The 17,359-nt window shown below is 43.5% G+C and overlaps 1 protein-coding gene across 4 annotated transcripts in view; it reads right to left on the minus strand.

Moving 5' to 3' along the window:
- Positions 1-2,433: 2,433 nt before the first annotated feature.
- SETD3 (SET domain containing 3, actin N3(tau)-histidine methyltransferase) overlaps positions 2,434-17,359 on the minus strand; it is a 74,657-nt gene continuing 59,731 nt past the window's right edge. Inside the window, exons 7-13 of one of the 4 annotated variants that reach the window (XM_005605438.3) lie at positions 16,297-16,355; positions 15,278-15,392; positions 10,358-10,432; positions 9,057-9,223; positions 8,089-8,174; positions 4,454-4,614; positions 2,434-3,781 (exon numbers count right to left, since the gene is read on the minus strand). In XM_005605438.3, the coding sequence (XP_005605495.1) occupies positions 3,332-3,781; positions 4,454-4,614; positions 8,089-8,174; positions 9,057-9,223; positions 10,358-10,432; positions 15,278-15,392; positions 16,297-16,355 (1,113 nt within the window). In that variant the 3' untranslated portion in view covers positions 2,434-3,331. The remainder of the gene's footprint in view (positions 3,782-4,453; positions 4,615-8,088; positions 8,175-9,056; positions 9,224-10,357; positions 10,433-15,277; positions 15,393-16,296; positions 16,356-17,359) is intronic. The other 3 variants (XM_014735773.3, XM_023628366.2, XM_070249251.1) reach the window with 3 other exon arrangements.

Genomic DNA, 17,359 nt, shown 5'->3' on the forward strand with positions numbered 1-17,359 from the left:
GCTTCCTCCCTCTAGCCTGAGCACACCCAGGACAGCACTGCAGCTCCATTCAAATAACAAATTCGCCAGTGCATTTAAATACAATTCAAGTTACTCAAATTGAATTTATACACAGAATTTTAAGAATACATGATAGGAGGTGCTGCCGATTAAAATAGTAGGGTGACCCTTAATGAGGTTATTGGATTCTACTCTTACGTGCCTGAAACTGACACTTAAATGAAAACGAGCCAAATTCTTGGGTCAGGTTACCGGCTATATCCTATTAAACACATTCATTTTGCCAGATCAATAATAATGTGAACACGGCGCAATGTATCACAGGAAAAGCTTCTCACTGTAGCCATGGTTACAGCCCGCACTTTAAGATCTGGGCCCTCTGAAACTCACTCTGCAAACCAACCACCACTAACTGCGGTTCTCTATTTTACAGGCACTTTCTTTGAATTTTTTTTTTTTAATTCTTTCACTCCAACATGCATATATTAACCACCAAAGAATACAGGAGGTGACGATTTACAGAAAATTAATTCTCTCATTTTCAAGTGAAGGTTTAACTTAGCATAGCCTTGCATGTTGGGCACCTGGGAATATTTTTAACGTCTCACCCCATCTCTCTCAAAGAAAATTAAACACATCTTCTAGTGAGCCTGTTCCAGAAACTAGTGGGGAGAATCACCTATCAATTGCCAGTTTGTGCGGAAAGATGGGTGGTTTTTCTAGGCTGGTGAAATCTAATTGCTAACTGTTTACACAAATAACACACAGAGCTAACGAAACAGAAGCAGAAGCTGGCATGTCTCCAGTGACTAGCCCGAACAGCCTCTTATCCAACAGCATTAAGAAGAAAGTAAACTTTAAAACGATTTGAGAGAAAGGTCCATTTTCATGACAGATGGCAGCGAGGGTTCTTCAATGCCAACTTAATCACTTCTCACTTTTCAAACGCTTCAGTTGTGGCTCCAAGCGTCTGTGCAGGCAGCACTGGATCTGTCGAGCCGGAACAGGGCAACAGGGCTGACCACCGGGTGCCGTGGCCTCGACACCTTGAAGAGTCATCCTAGGGCAATTCTAGCCAACTTAGGAAAAACTATTGTTGTTCAACAGATACTCTCTCTTCTGACATCAAAAAAGTTCTGTTCTTATGAGCGCCATTTTTATGTCGCGAACATAGAGACAGTCCTTGATTGGGAGCGTAACTCATATCATCACTTTTTGGTCCGACAGTCTTAATAAACAGACACTGCCAATGGGGAACTAATGGATGTAACGGTCTCCGAATTTTTAAGCAGGGACTTTAGATAATTTAGTACTGTTCCCTCACCTTACAGGTAAATGGAGAAAATGAGGCCCGAGTGTGGCCGTTGCACACCCACTGCACACAAGCCCAGAGCTTGAATCCTGACCCCAAGCCAGCACTCTTTCAGCTCCATCTGAACTCGAATCTTTTCCAGGGACTATTTTGAAAACTATCCCATCTCATGATGCTGTTTTATGTCTGAACTGTATATAATTTCTCAAAGGATGCATTTAATACGAGACTTGAAAACTTTTAATCCAATGAGAAAATGGATCTACAGACAAGTTAGTCATGAAAGTTCTCGCCTCAGGGGCCTCTATAGTAGAGCAGAAACTCCCTGAGCGCGACAGCACTTTCGCCCTTTGCAAATCACCGCCTCGTTCACATTGGGGTAAAGCATCTGAGGTACAGGGCTGACGGGAGAGCTGGCCGTCACGGGCATCCTCTTAGGAATGAGTTCAGACTGTGTGCACATCAACAAGGCAGGAAAGTCACAGTGTCTATGCAGGCGAATGCTGCCAACGTCAGGGAAGGATGAAAGCTACCCCTAGCGTCCGACGCAGCAGGTGGACCTGACTTGCTGAGCTCTAGGACGGATGCATCCTCAGGAGAGACACAGGCAGCTTATCTGCAAAGCTGTGTCTTCTCCAAGGGGAGATACTGGGAGTGTCCTAAAATTACCGTATGCAGCAATGTTTACCAAAATGGCTGGGTGAAGAATTGATGTAGCTTTTTCCAAAATGAGTGATGTGCTTAATAGTTAGGACGACAGAAACAAGTGTGGAAGTTTGCAGTTATGACAGACTGGTAATCAATCGGTAACCTGAAAAGTGGTGGCTTTCAGGGTATGGATCCCACCTCCACCCCAGGACACCATCCCAAGCCTTTCCTTCCCCTGAAACTTAAGCCCGCCTCTTCTTGTGTTCCTGCCGTGCCTGGTCCTCCCAGAGCACCCCCTTGTGGTCTGGTGAGGGGCTGACCGCAGGCCTCTCCCATCTCTGAATCCCCAGGGGGAGCACCGCACACAGCATGGTCGGGTCCAGACGCCGCCCGGTGGGTAAGCAGGACGGTTTGCACAAAAGCTCCGTTCGAAAGGCCTGCCCCACTCCAAAGAAAAGGAATAGACAAAAATATTAATCATGTGTTCCTTTTAATAAGGCTTTTTTACTCAAAAGTGTAGCTTTGAAAATCTCTAGCTTGTTGTGAAAACCAGAAAAGTCAGGGAGCCACCTCACTGTGCACACAGCCCCGGAGAGCTGGGGGCGCTGTGTGTTTGCAAACTCTCCGCTACCAACGCTGGACGTCAAATGCACCACTTCAAAAGCAGAGGCGACACTAACATTAGGAGGATGAGGCAGGTCCTACTTCGATTCAAGGAGGAAGGACAAGCTCTTAATACAGTAAAACAAAACACAAAAAGTAAACAAATCTTTAGAAATCACTAAATGTGTGTGTGTGTATTTATATAATTAGGATTATCATCAACATTTAAAACTATTAAAAATAAGGTTGCCACCTTACCTTTTCTTTTGGTACTAGGGTGTTATTTTTTTTAGGAAAAAAAAAAGATTTTGCCCAGACTCTCAAGTTCCCTAACCTCCAGCCCGTTTTCCGCTGTGCAGCTGCCCCCCCAGCGCCCCACCGTCGAGTCCCGTGGGCAGAGGCAGAGCAGCTTTAATTCTGCTTGTCAAGATGACGGACCCACAAAAGCACAGCTGACAGAGGAACTGAATTCTTCCCCAGGAAGAAAATACATTTGCCCACAATGGGTCTGCAAAATCTTCCAAGGCACCTCTTCCCCGTTTGATGTCGCGGTCTGATAACTTGTTTTGCCTAGAATCTGCAAGATGGCAATCTTAATCAAAAAGGGAAGCTAGATTTTTTAAATAACTTAAAAAAAATCATTTTTATATAAAGCAGCAAAAACATATTTTCCTCTCTGCAGAAAGAAAAATGTGAACAAGGAAACACAGCAATGTAAATAGACTGTTCATAAACTTTTCTAAACTTATTCCCCAGCAGAGCTCGGAGCTACTCTTTCACTTCCTCAGTGCTGTCTGAAGAAGATTCTTTGGCATCTTCAGTCGCTCTTTTACTTTCCTCCGGAGTTAAATTTTCCTTTTCTGACCTGGTCCCGTTGGGGAGAGAGTTCTCGCCATTGACGAGCCCGTTTTCCGCAGCCTTCGCCCTGCTGACGGCCTCCGGGAGGGTCAAGGCCTCCTGCACACCAGCCTCCTCCTCCAGGTTCCTCAGGACCAGGGGCAGCCGCGAGTCCGCCACGCCGCTCTCCAAGAGCCCAGGGTTGCTCTCCTCGTACTTGGGGAGCGGAGCCTTCTCCTCCATTTGTCTGCGGTAGTATTCTCGGTTCATGGCTGCGCTCTTCACCGCTTTTTCCAAAATCTCTTTTTCACCTAAGCGTAACTTGATGGCCATTGTGGCACGAACAGAAAGGTCACTGTTCTTCAAGAAGGCCCTGTCTTCCTGGAAAACGAAAAGGAGCAAAATCAATTATAAAAAAGTCTAAATCGGCAAAGCTACAGTGACAGAACATAGATCAGTTGCTGCTGGCGATGGGGGCATGAGGGAAATTTTGGGGGGTGACAGAAAGTTCTAGAACTTGACTGTGGAGGTGCTTGCATACCTATATACTTACATCAACATATACACTTTAGAACTGCAAATTTTAAAACTATCATAAAACAAAAAGGAAGAGTCTCCATCAAATGGTGCTCTAACACAGCTGACAGAGAATGTTACTTATTTCTGAAATCACTCTCTGTCTGTCTCCTGCTCTGATGGAGCCCCAGGGGTCAGCACTTGGCTGAATGAATGAATAGGTATAAACGAGAAGCACCTGAAGTTAGTGACACAATGGTTAACTCTGAAAACTTATGTTTGTTATATCATATGAATTAGAAATTATAGAAAAGTATTAAATAATTAAAAATTTATCTTCTAATCAACAATGCCTCTGATTCTTTGGTAAGTGTAAATGTGTTAAATAGAAAAATACTAATAAGTTGAATGAAAAAGGTCAAATATACAATGATTTTGCTAAAGAATTATAGTACTTTACATTTAGGAAGGAATCTCTCATTAAACATGTTTTAAAACACGACAAAACTCAAATCCTCATTTAATCAATCTAATTACCTCAACAGTTGTTTTATACGTTTTTAAAAGAAGCAAGGCTCGATCTTCAAGAAATGTCCAAAGTTTGACCTCATTGTCCCAGCTAACAGGATATTCAGAGTTACCCAAGGTGAAGATTCTATCGATAGCATTATCTCCCAGCAAATGGTCCTTCAATTCTTCTATGAGAAATACAAACAGGCATCTGTTAGGGGGAAAAGCAGTACTACTTCTCATTTTAACAAGCCGTCCACCTAACAAAGTATTTTCTCCAACAACGCCATTTCCTGTGGTTCAAAGCTCTCCCTGATAACCAGCTGGCCATTTCTCGACTCTCCAGAGCAGAGAGAGCACAAAATTGCAGGGGAGGAAAAGAGGTGGGGTCTTCTTGATTTGGAATCCAGACCACGCTTGGCCTGGCCCTCCATTCCTCACTGTTTTATGAGGGACACTGAGAGCCTTTAGACAAGTCCACAAGACACTTTTTAAAGACAATCTATAGCAACATACCCCTTATTGTCACAACACTCTTCTCGCAAGCCAAGAGCTCAGTCACACCAAGTGGGTCAGAGAGACATTTAGGAGAACACTGTAAATAGTAAAACTGAAAAACAGCACAACAATCCAGTGGCCCTGCTAAATTTAAGTCTGATTGGTGCTTATTCCAGGAGCAGACCTGACAAAGCTATTTATCTCGCCACAAACTGAAAGAAATAAGAAAATGGACTATAAAAATTTTAGTTAATGAAAAATGTGCCTACATCCCTCACTTGTCAAGAATTTAAACAGGAATTACAAATAAACACAAGTGAATATCTCAATTACCTTCAAATATATTTAAGAGGAGGAAAGAATTCAGCAACTGCTCTGAGCATTTTGTCTCCTGGCACATTATCTTCAAAAGACCAAAACATGCCGATCCTATTCATGCTCGAGAAATACACCCATGCTTCTTATGTAATTATGAGACAGTATCTCTTTCAGAGCAAAATGCCCCACAGCTGTCACTATTTACAATTCAAATTGAAGAACTTCTGCTGCCAGCAAACCAAACTTTTATTAGTATTAGTTAGAGTAATTCCAAGAATACATCAATTGTCTTGACATGACAAATTGTCTTTCTATGACTAAAGAGAAACTAAAGAGAATCAAAGGACCTAAAATAATTGAAGTAGGTTTTTTTTAAGAAAATAGAAGTTAATCTAACGTTCAAAAAAGAAATTTATTAAGGTGCATTTGCTAGCAAAAGATCATGATAAAATTCAGGATTTTTAGATTTTTGATTCTTCAGTTTATATTCTTTGTATAAAATAATGAAGATAAAAAAAAATGCTTCCTTAGTGGTGGAAATCTCCTGGTAGGAGCCCTGATACTGAGGTTACTATTTTCATTTCCTCCTCAACCCACCCAAGCTGTACCCGTCCGTGTTGGAAAGCAGAGGGGCAGACAGAGCTTCCTCTTGCTCCTTTCTAACAGTGACACTGGACCCGTCCCACAGCACTGGAGAAAAGAACCTACGAAAGGGGAAGAGCGTGGCCGGAGACCTGTGTGCAACACTCGGGCAAACAGCCAAAGGCCTTGGGAGCAGGAGTCCTCCCCGCTCTCCTCTAGTACCAAACCCCGCAGGGTCCCTGCACTTCAGAGTCCGCCCTGTCCTCTCAGGGGCTCTTCTCCTTCACTGGCCACTGCCGGAGCGTGCGTTTGGTCGCCCTGCAGAGTGACCGGTGCCCTTGCTCCTCAAGACCCCTAGAGGACCAGGATCTCTTCCACGGATTATGTCATTTGCAAACCAGCAGGAGCCACATAGGATGTCTGGGATCCGGGCCCTGGAGTTAGCAGAGCTGGGTTCCAAGTCAGTCATCACTTGCCAGCCGAGTGGACAAGTTACTCATCCTCTTTGAAGTGGAGTTTCTACATCAGTAAAGTGGGAATCTCTATGTCCCGCAAGGCTGATGAGGATGAACATAAAGTCTGCCCCACATTTGGCATCATGCCTGGCACACAGTGGGTGCTCACAAATCACAGGGATTATCATTACCATCATCTCTCTTAATTACATATTCCTTCAGGATACGAACTGTGGCATTCAATTCTGTATCCCTATATCACATGCAAGAAAAGCCCACAGTTAACCCTTAACTCGTGTTCATTGAATTGGACTGATGAAGCACCACCAACGTACAAAACCCCTGAGAGCTCTCCCAAGAGTGCCGGTGAGGCCGCAGCAACATGGACAAGTACCATCTGGCGCTTCCTCGGGCGCCGTGGCTGGTGTCTAAATTGCCTCTCTGTGTCAGGACTACGTTCATCCCACCTCCATGCTGACGCCATGCCCTGCACCTGGGCAGCACTTCTCCTGGATCCAGACATGCAGTCTGGGAGCTGCGGAAAGCAGAGCCCAGCAGACTCTCCTCAGCAGCCACAACTTGCTGCTTTGGCCCAAACTGCCCCTCCTGAGTGCTTGGCAGCATCCTGCAGAAGGACACTTATCGTCTGTTCAGTGAAGCAGCCACTCACTCACTCACTCCTACCCAGTCTGTTTTTCACAGGATTGAAGGTACTCAACAAGAACAGCAACAATCAACACACACACACACAATCAACACACACACACACAATCAACAGACACACACTCAACACACACACACAATCAACACACACACACAATCAAAACACACACAATCAACACACAAATCAAAACACACACACAATCAACACAATCAACACACATACAATCAACACACACACACAATCAAAACACACACACAATCAACACACAATCAACACACACACACAAAACACACACACAATCAACACACACACAATCAAAAATACACACAATCAAAAATACACACAATCAACACACACACACAATCAAAACACACACAATCAAAACACACACACACAATCAAAAACAAAACCTCAGGACCAGAGGATTTGGAGGAGTACATTTTCAGATGAAAAACGAAAACACAGCCACAAGAGGTCAAATCTCAGTAGAAGAAGCTCCCAATCTTCTGCCTTAAGCAAACGTAAAAGTAGCCGCTCAATACCTATATTCAACTCTTTCTGCGCCTGGAGAGGAGGCTGTGGACAAGAGCATCTTGTGATTTAAACAGATTCTGTGTTATCTGCTCTAACAGCATGCCTGGCATTAGAAGGCCTGCTGGCAATTTCAGATTCAGAAGAGAGGGGGTTAACAAATGAAGTCTGTGGCACACGTATGCCACTGCTGATCACACAACTTTGGTGTCAACTGACCCTTCACTTCTCTGGGAGACGTAGAGACATTAGCGCACTCGGGGGGAAATCAGTTTCTGTCAGTCTTGGGTAACAAGCAGATCAAAAACTCCCATCTAAAACACAGAGTTTCCATCCAGCTAGACAATCCAAGACATTTTAAGCTTTCTTCCAATGCAGTAAAGAATTATTTGTTTATTACAAATGAATATTGGCAACACACTGAGGATTTAATAAAACATTTCCAGGGTAAATAAAACAGATCAATTCCTTCCTTCTCCAATACTGCCATCTTACCTCCTCCCAAAAAGTGCTTTAGTTTTAAGCAATTTTATCTTTAATTTGAATCCCTATGCTTTACACTTTCATGAATTAAGGAAAAAAGTCAACATCTTTTTTCTCCTGAAGTGATTTACCTTCAGTCATGCAGAATACTCGGAGAAAAGCCAGAAGTTGGGCAGAGATGGGCGGCTCCGTAAAATGCAGCGCAAACACACTGGAACTGACAAAAGCAGGAAGTAAGATCAGTCACCCCGCGGTATAGTTACCTACTTGCTCTGAAGTGAAACCCCTTAAATCTACAACCATGTGGGTGTCCTCAGGAGCGCTGAGCTGGCATGAGTCATTCCAACTCCTCCTCTGAACTTTGAAAGCACAATTTTCAGTCCTTGCACAAAGCAGCAGCGTGACCTGACCGATGAGGATGGCAGTGACCATCTCTTCGGCAATGCCTCCTGTCTAATAGCCTTAATCTCAGGTTGCACGCACCACATTAAGAGAATTAAGCGAACCCACGGTTCTTAAAAAGTGCTAACAATAATTTATGTTGAGTTCACATTTTAATCATTAATCAAATATTGACAAGTTCAATAAAAAAAGGTCTGGATAATCCATTTTCATTAAGAATGGTTCCTCCATTCCCTGGAGAACTAATAAATCATAATTCTTGTCTTCTTTATGATTTTGTATCTCAAAGACAAGAAACTCTTAAGGAATTTAACCAGAAATTCTTGAAATACTGAGGATCATGACTTCATTACAGAAACTAATGGTGGCAAAGAATTAAATGAAACAAAGTGATCCAGGTCATTAACCTTTTCAAGGTAAATGACATTAATGATACCGAAGTACTTATTGTTAATGAGGATTTCAGACCACATCCCCTAGAACTGACTGTGAATGCTCCCGACAACACGATTTTGTTTATCTGAAGACATTGGTAAATCACCATGCATCACAATGGTTTAAATTTCCCGTGTAACAGGGATAAAGGGATTAAGACAAACTGCTGTAGAGAAGTTTTATTAACATGCCAGTTAAACACTCTGCAACTGGAAACAGTTCAAGCAGCACAGGAAAGAGCTGACCCATTTTTGCTACGTACGTTGGGATGCCAGCGCGAGCCAAGACCTCGGCCTTCATCGCGTAGAGCCTGTCACTTTTACTCACTCCAAGCTTTATTTTCACTCTGTCGTGTGAATTATTGTCAAAGAAAAAACCACTGTGGATCACAAACTCTGCATTTGACCGAGTGCCATAAAAAATGTAAATCTGAGATGCAGTAAAGAAAAAATAAAGGAACATAAAAGAAACTTAACATCCGTTCTTAACACAGAGCAGGGCAAAGGATCAGTTCTCATATATCTAATGCGACTTTACACTGACGAGACGAAACAGTTCTGAGATGATCATACACCTACTTTGTACATCACGTGGGGCTGGGTGAAGTTACAGCGAGGCGTGCGCTCCCCCCGACTTCCCAAACAGCCCAGGATGGGTAAGGAAGAGCCTTGGCTTCTGCCACCTCGTGGGCCTTACTAGTACACAAAGGAGCCCGGCTCCCCGGGCCTCTCACAGTCCTCTTCTTCTGAGGGACAGCACCACTATTTACGACTGCACTTTAAAATTCACCACGTTCTTCCTCTCCTTCTGATACGAGAGAGGCTCTTCTGGAGCAAGAGTTTAAGGCAACGTCTGTCAGAAATGCATTTTTAGCTCCGATGGCAGTTCTGCACCTAGCAGGAGGGTGTATGAACTTCTCTGCAGAAAGAGCAGATCAGCACTTCGCTAGACTAACATTTTTCATTTTGTCTCAACTGGAGCGTCAGTGGTCTACATGAGCTCCGGTTTTTGCATTATCTGCTTGGTCGTAGACTGCTAGGCAGAGCGCAGGTGTTCTCAGATGCATATTTTCAAACTTACTGAAAGGCTTACCCTGCCCCTGCCCGAATCATTAGATGGAAATTCACACACTAAAGTGAACGTACAGAGGACAGATTTCATGGCTCCCGATTCCTTTATCTTTGTGCCACTTAAACAAATTGCCACTTTATAAAGAAGGTTCTAATCAACAGAAAAAAAAATGAAAACAATGCAGTTTATGCAACTGAAAATCTGTTCTATTGTCTAACACAAAGTTTATTTTCAGCTGACAGTTTTAGAATACTAGGTCAATTGTGCAAATAAGTGCATGTAAATCTTTTTTGTGGACGCAAAGGTCCAACTCAAAGCACAATATCTTCATTACAGCTTTAGGTCTCAAGATGTGTTCCCAAAACAATCCTAAATATAAGCTCCCAATTTTTCTGTCCCAGTTAAATACCTTTTTAAAGTTACCAACACAACATTAATCCAGTGCCCACTGGCTAGCCACACCCTGTTCGCGATGCCATGACTGATACCTACCTGCTCCCCGGCCCGGAAGTCCTGCAGAGCCACACACTCGCAGCGGTCGTCCTCCAGGTTGTAGCCAGTGGTGATCTGCCACGAGAAGGGGGGACACAGTTCTCTCACTCATGAGGGTCTTTTTGGAATTAGAAGTTAAAAGACAGCTAAGGGGACGTAAAAGGGTGCATTCTGCCTCTTTATGGAACTGGGCAAAGAACGCTTGGTTATTTTAATTAATTCTATTTACACCAGAAGTCCGCATGGAAGAGTCGTACCTGAAGTAAAGGACGTGATCTTAGGAAAAGACATTGTACAGATTGTCACTGCTGGTCTCCCCAGACACAAGCATTTCTTACAAGGTAGCTGCCTCTGAGCCCCAGACGGAAGCAGGAAACCGAGTCTCTGAGCACTCGAGTGACTTGTAAATACTGTCTTTATCTAATGTTTGCCCATTAAGAAACAAGTGGGTTTTCCATTGAAGAAAGAATCAGGGAGAAAGAAAAGCTCTGTTCTTGAATTATGTACATATTTTACTCTAAAACTAGAGAAATTAAAACTTTCAGACAAGCAAAGGAAAAATAAATTAGTTGTCTCTTATTCACTTTCTTTCTGCTGAGAGCAGTCCTGTGAGAGACTTTCTAAGCACCTTACTAATAAATACAGAAAATCCACTAACTACACCAAACCCCACATCCCCTCTTCATCTCTCCTGTCCTGGTGGGAGCCAGGCAACGTCATGGTCTTGGCACACAGGTCACAAAGACACTCCGCACCTTAACCAGTCAGCATTCCACCTTCTAAACATCTCCTGGCTTCTTTTTCCCTCATCACTCCCCTGCGTGCTGAGGTCCTTGCTCTTTCTTGCCTAGCTTACCATTAGCAAAAACCTCCCAACTGGTCTGATTCCAGTACTGTCCCTCGTGTATCCCTAGTGACATTACAGTGTCAACATCCTGTTTAAAACCTTTCAGTGGCGCTCCACTCTGCCTTCAGAAAAGCCAAATTCCTGAGCAAGGCCAGTTTACGAGGAAGCCCATGTCTCCCTTCAGCCTCTTGACACCCCACTCGCCTGCCACTCCGGGCCACTGTTCTGGCTCCCTTGTGCCTGGAACTACCTTCTGCTCCTGTTTTGCCTGAGCCCTGGCTCCTCTGGGGACACCTCTTCTCACCCCACCCTCCCTTCGCACTCCCACAGCCCCTGTGCTGACGCCCCACCCCGCCAGCACCACTGTCTGTGCACCTGCCCATCTGTCAGACCTGGAGCCCCCTTTTCCCCCATGTCCCCAGTGCTTAGCACACTGTACCTAACCCCTGACATTGCCTTTCAGAATATTTACTTGATGCATGGACCCCCAGGGGAAAGAAGAGGGTCCCCAATTTGTATCAAAAGCTCCTTCTCGGAAGTCTGTCTGTCAGAGTGGCCCCTCAACCTCTTAGGTTATCTGTAAATACTCATTAATTACTTCTGACCCCCTCATTTTATCCTGGAGAATCAAAATTCAAGACAGCTGCTAGGGCTACTTGCTAATAAAATGCTCAACAGCTTGGATCCAAAAGATTACTTTTGAGTCTAGGGAATGGCATTTTGGGATAAGGCCTTGCAATGTTAACCTTTAAACCCAAAATCCCCAGGACCAATGGTTTATTAACCACATATCTAGAAATCCTTCATACTTCTGATCCGCAGAGACCAATGAGAAACATGACAGCAACGAGAAATAAATGAAGCCAGGTATTCTGGCACATTTTCACTCACAGAACAGTTTAAACAGTTGATTTGGATTAAAATCAGCTCCATGAAGTTCCCACCCAACAATGAGCTCACCTTTCTCACCCCAAAACATGACCTTGATAATAAAATGTGGAACAGGAATTTCCCGTGAGCTCCCAGCCCGGAAAGTCGGGCACCCCACGGTGCGCTTACACAGGGACCAGACAGGAAGTTAGGAGAGACGGGGAGCAGGGGGAGGAGGGCCACCAACATACGAACATAAAGAGGGAGAAACACAGGATCTGGACGACAGAGGGACATACGACACCACAGGAAGGAGGCTGATGGGTGGGGAGGCGTGGCGACTTTACACCGGGTGCTCAGGCCGGCCTGGCCCGAGGAGGGCTGTGAGCAGTCCCTCGGACCTTGGAGGAACTAGTGCTTCAGGCAGAGGCACGGCAAGAGCAAAGGCCCTGGGGCATGTGCTGGTGTCTGAGGACAGCGGGAACAGACCTGTGTGTGCTGCGGTGTAGTGGGGACAGGCTGAGCAGGGGTCCCCGTCTGCTACTGTAAAAACCTGCACTTTCACCATGAGACTGGATCCGCATCTAAACCTGCATGTTTCAGAGTTTTCAATACTCAAACAGAAGACCTTGAGCACGCGCCTCCCTCAGTTCTGCTGGAACTTTCCAATGCCCTTTCGCTTGATTGAGACAGGTACACATTCAAATACAAGGGCTGATTATTCCAACCCGCTTTACCACTGGAACCATTACAGCGGCCTATGAACCACTTGGAGGTGACCTTCCCTGTATGAACGGAACCACCTCAAGATAGGAAACCTGCTACTTACGTTAATTTTGAACAAATCATGCAGAATCTAAAGATATGTTATTTCTTACAGCTCAATACTATGCCTTATAAACTCGTCTAAATTTGTTTCTCTGAGTGGCTGGGAAATCAGCTCACATTCGCCAGCACCTCTGGCCAGGCTTTCACTTACTTTCTTCTGCTTCTCCTTGCCGCTACTGGTTTGGAACTACTGTCACAGACTTCATTCTTCCATTTATACTCCCACAACCAGGTTTTGGGGACACTGTTAGAAGCACACGGCGTTGCTGGGTTTTAAATTTCTGTCTACTCCCTCAGCGATAGTCAGAATAGACAGACAGCGATTGTCAGGACAGACACACACAAAACAGAAAATCTACTGTCTGAAAGCTGAGCCCTAATTTCAAGTACCTTATTTTTAAAAAGAGATTAACTATTAATACATATAATATACAACTTCATAGAGTTAAAATAGATTCTTAGCTCTACCAGACAAAATTTCCCATGAAGTCTTATAATGACAGTGGGAAACAGTGCACCAAAGGTGTAGAGTTCACTATGCAGGGAAAATAACAACTATAAGAAAAAGTACTAATGTCTGACACAGCCCTTCTAAAGGTCAGCAATGTTTTTGCCAGGACTGTGATAGGCTAAAGACTTCATGAATAGTATTAGAGAAGCTACAGCATTAGTAGTTGTCAATAATTCATTATTTTTATTTTGAGATTAACTTTTTTTTACTTTCAGGGTGAAAAAAGTGAATAGTTTAATCCCATTTACATGAAAGAAAGACAAAAACCAGTATATATGCAAGTGGGTGAGGGTGCAGAGCAAAAGGATGGGAGAGATTTGCTCAAAGCCAGTCACCAGTTAGCTGGGAGGCATCGAGTGGCCAGATCATGGGGGCCGGAAGGCCAAGGTGGGGGTAGGCGGCACAGGACACGGACCTCCGCACTTTACTGCAGAGGCTTCTGGGTCGTTTAACTGGTTTTGTTTGTTTATGATAAAGTAAGGTACTTTTTACATTTTAGAAATAAAAACATAAACCCTACTGATCAATCAAGTTTGGGAAACAATGAGCTAATCCAAAAAAGAAAAAGAAAAACACTACAGTCAAATAGTAAAAGCTATTTGAAAATTTTTAAAACTTCAATCTTATGATCAGTTTAAAATAGCTTTGAAGGAAAAAAATAAAGAACAGACTATAAAATTTTATTCATTAACGAAAATAAATGATCAAATACGTTACTCTTTCTTAAAGTGGTAAATTAAATTAAGCATATCTAAACTAAGGCAAAAATATCATTGTAAAAGTGGAACTATTCTTTCTCCACAATGTAAGAGTGTACTTGCTGCTAGACCCTCCCAAATTAGCACCAGGATATTCTATCTGAAGTGTTTGTCACACATTACATGTGTTCTGGCCATTTTGTGGAATTAGATATGAAATACTCATTTACAGCATTTTCCCAGTCTATTTATAATACTGCTAAAAATAAGAAAGAAAGCTGACATTGTGAAAAGATGAACAAAAACCAACCAAACCAGCACACTAGCATAATGTTTAAAAATCCAGAATGTTCTGAAGTTGGTCATATTTCTATTGACTAATATCAGGAAACCTTTCTCAGACAACCGTCTCAGCACAGAGCACCGTCAACCTCCGCTGTTGCCTGGAATCCAAAGAATGCTGAGGAGCAGAGAGCGGGCGTCCTCCTCTTACATGTCCTAATTAACAATCATCATAAAACCCCCCTATTTTTTTTAATGTCTCCTACCCAGCGTTTCCATGTCTGACGATGCCAAGCGATCCTGCTTTCAAGGCCAAGAGCCAACCACCAAGTGCCCCCTCCTCCCGCCAACACCAGGGAAAGCAGTGACGGCTCCTGAACAAAAGCAGGTTAATAAACAGGGCCAAGGATGTGTCAGCATATGGGGGTAGGGGGAGGGACAGGAAAGAATCAGAGAAACGAACACGACTGGAAACACAGCAAAGAAAGAAAACAGGGACATAAAAGAAAAAATGAGAAGAAAGGTTTTTTCAATAAATCAGTATTTTAAAAAGAATAAGAAGAGAGAAACTCTGATTTAGTTTGTGGTTCAATAAGAGAAGAAAATGAACGTTTAGGCTGGAATTGGGGCTTAGCAAAGAAACTGCAGCTCACTGTGGTTTCTGAAAGCGATAGAAGATTCAAGTTCTCGTTTCTTCAGGATTAAGTAAACACAGTGAGAGAAAAATACCCACTTCTATTTGTGGGGGCAGCTCAGTTCGGTTTTGTTTGTTCCCTTTGGAGGGAGGCGGTAAGGGGAGAACGTGGTCAGTAAGCGGAATGTCCACTTTCAAGCCTGACCCCACAGGCTTCCCCAACTCAACACAAACACAGAGGAGTCGTTACCAGGCCGGTGGTGTGATTGCACATGTCCCACAAAGGAATCAGCGCCAGGGTCACGCGAGAACCGTCCTCCGTGGGAATCTGGTTTTGTCGAGTCATAACAGAAGAGACTGCCCACCTGTAACAATCAGACAAGTGAACTACAGGCAGACACTGAAAAGCCCATCACAGTAATAACTCAACCAGGAACTGAGGTTTGTCTGACCGCTTAAGAATTTTCAAATCCTTTTCCTAAGTTCCAAATGGGATAGCTGTTTGGTCTTCATCATCATTTAAATGATTTCGTCTTCATCATCATTTAAAATTAAATCTAGGATTAGGGGGAGGAAGGGGAAAATGGAAGGAAAGGGAGCCAGGGGCAATCAGGAGTGAGTGATTAAGGGAGGATGTTCCCAGGAAGAGGGAGGTTCTGGAAGGAGGGCCGGGAACAGAGAGCTCCGGGGTGTCAGTGCTGCCCAGACCCCCAGCCCCAAGCCGGCCCCACCCTCTTTTACCCACATGCTGACTCTGCACCTATGTTAAGCCTCAGCGAACAAGCAAACAGTATAACTCCTTTCTGATCAGAAATCCTCTAAGAACTCTACAAATGCGGATCACTGTTTTTTATTACATTGTGCAGTGAATTAAATCTTTTTGTTCAAAAAAAGGTCCCCACTTTACACTAAAATAGTCTATTTAAAAAGAAAAAAAATCCTCACCACCACCCCACGCTAACCTTAATCTCGAGCATCACCTGGCTCCTCTCCATAGTCCCTACCACCACAGGTTAACGGCAGTGTCTCCGTGGCTATTAAAGTGCTGACGCCTATCCCTTCTGTTCATGACACCTTCTGAAAGATCAGCTCTGTTTGGGGCTTTAAATGGTAATGCAGGTCACTTCTTACGGAAGCTTTCGTCACTTCCAAGATCCCAAATTCACTTAGAAACCACCCCCCAACACACACTCCACACAACATGCACACACAGACACACCCATGACACACATTCCCCCCACACACTGCAACACACACACACACACCAACCTGTAGTCCTCGTAAGTGAAAGAATCCTTCAAGGGCAGTTTGTTGGCATGAGGATGGGTCTGGGAATTAGAAGTTTTAGAAAGCAGAGGTGAAAAGAGAAAAAGGGAAAACAGAAATCACTCAACAGAATTTCATTATTCAGCTGCCTAACAGATCCTAACGAGAGCCGAATGAAGCGGGAGGCATCCAGCCACGCTACTGAGGGATCATCGTGCTATTACGCTCTCATACATCACTGTCAACTTAATTTGTTGTGCCCAGCAGCCGCCATAAATCTGCTTCTTCATATTGCGATACCAGAACCCACAGACACCACACAAAAATAAAATTTAAGGTGGACTGACTTTACAAAAGGTATTTGATCTAAACAGAAGTCCAGAGCCCCCAAAGTCAGTGTCTGTCCTGGCCTTCCTTTGTGCCTTCTGCCATAATGTGTTGCACAACGCTTGTGAATAGATTTCAAATCTCTTATGTCAATAAAAGGTACAATTAAAGGCACTCTAATACATTGAAAGTTCTCTCATTTATCTGTGACAAATCATTTGGATGGGAATCAACTTGTTATGTGCGAATGAATCACACACACGGTAGAGGAAGCTCAAGCACAGAAAATCAAGAAAAATACAGTTCTGTGAAATTACAAAATAAATTTTATGAACAAGTAAGATAAAGATAAAACAGAAATCGGTATCTTTAAATTTGACTATTGTTTTTTCTGGACAAAAGAACATTTGGTAAAAATACCCAAAACTTCACTTATGAGAAAATTTTATACATTTCATATTCTCTATTCACACCCCCCCACCTTAGACCTTTCAGGCACTTAAAAACTTTGTCTCAATTAAGAAATTAAAAGCTGTAACGGTATAATTTTAATCTTCAGTTTCAATTACAGTCTGATAGACAGATTGCAGCAAGTGATCAAATGAACAAATGGTGATTTCTGAGTGAGAAATGAAATGCCGCGGTCTCGTCTCTGCACCACTGTTAATGCACGGAGCTCCGTGCAGTATGCAGTTTTTACTGTTGACGCATTAGCATCACAAGTGCACAGTAATTTATC

Source organism: Equus caballus, chromosome 24, assembly GCF_041296265.1.
Source record: "Equus caballus isolate H_3958 breed thoroughbred chromosome 24, TB-T2T, whole genome shotgun sequence".
NCBI classification, from domain to species: domain Eukaryota; kingdom Metazoa; phylum Chordata; class Mammalia; order Perissodactyla; family Equidae; genus Equus; species Equus caballus.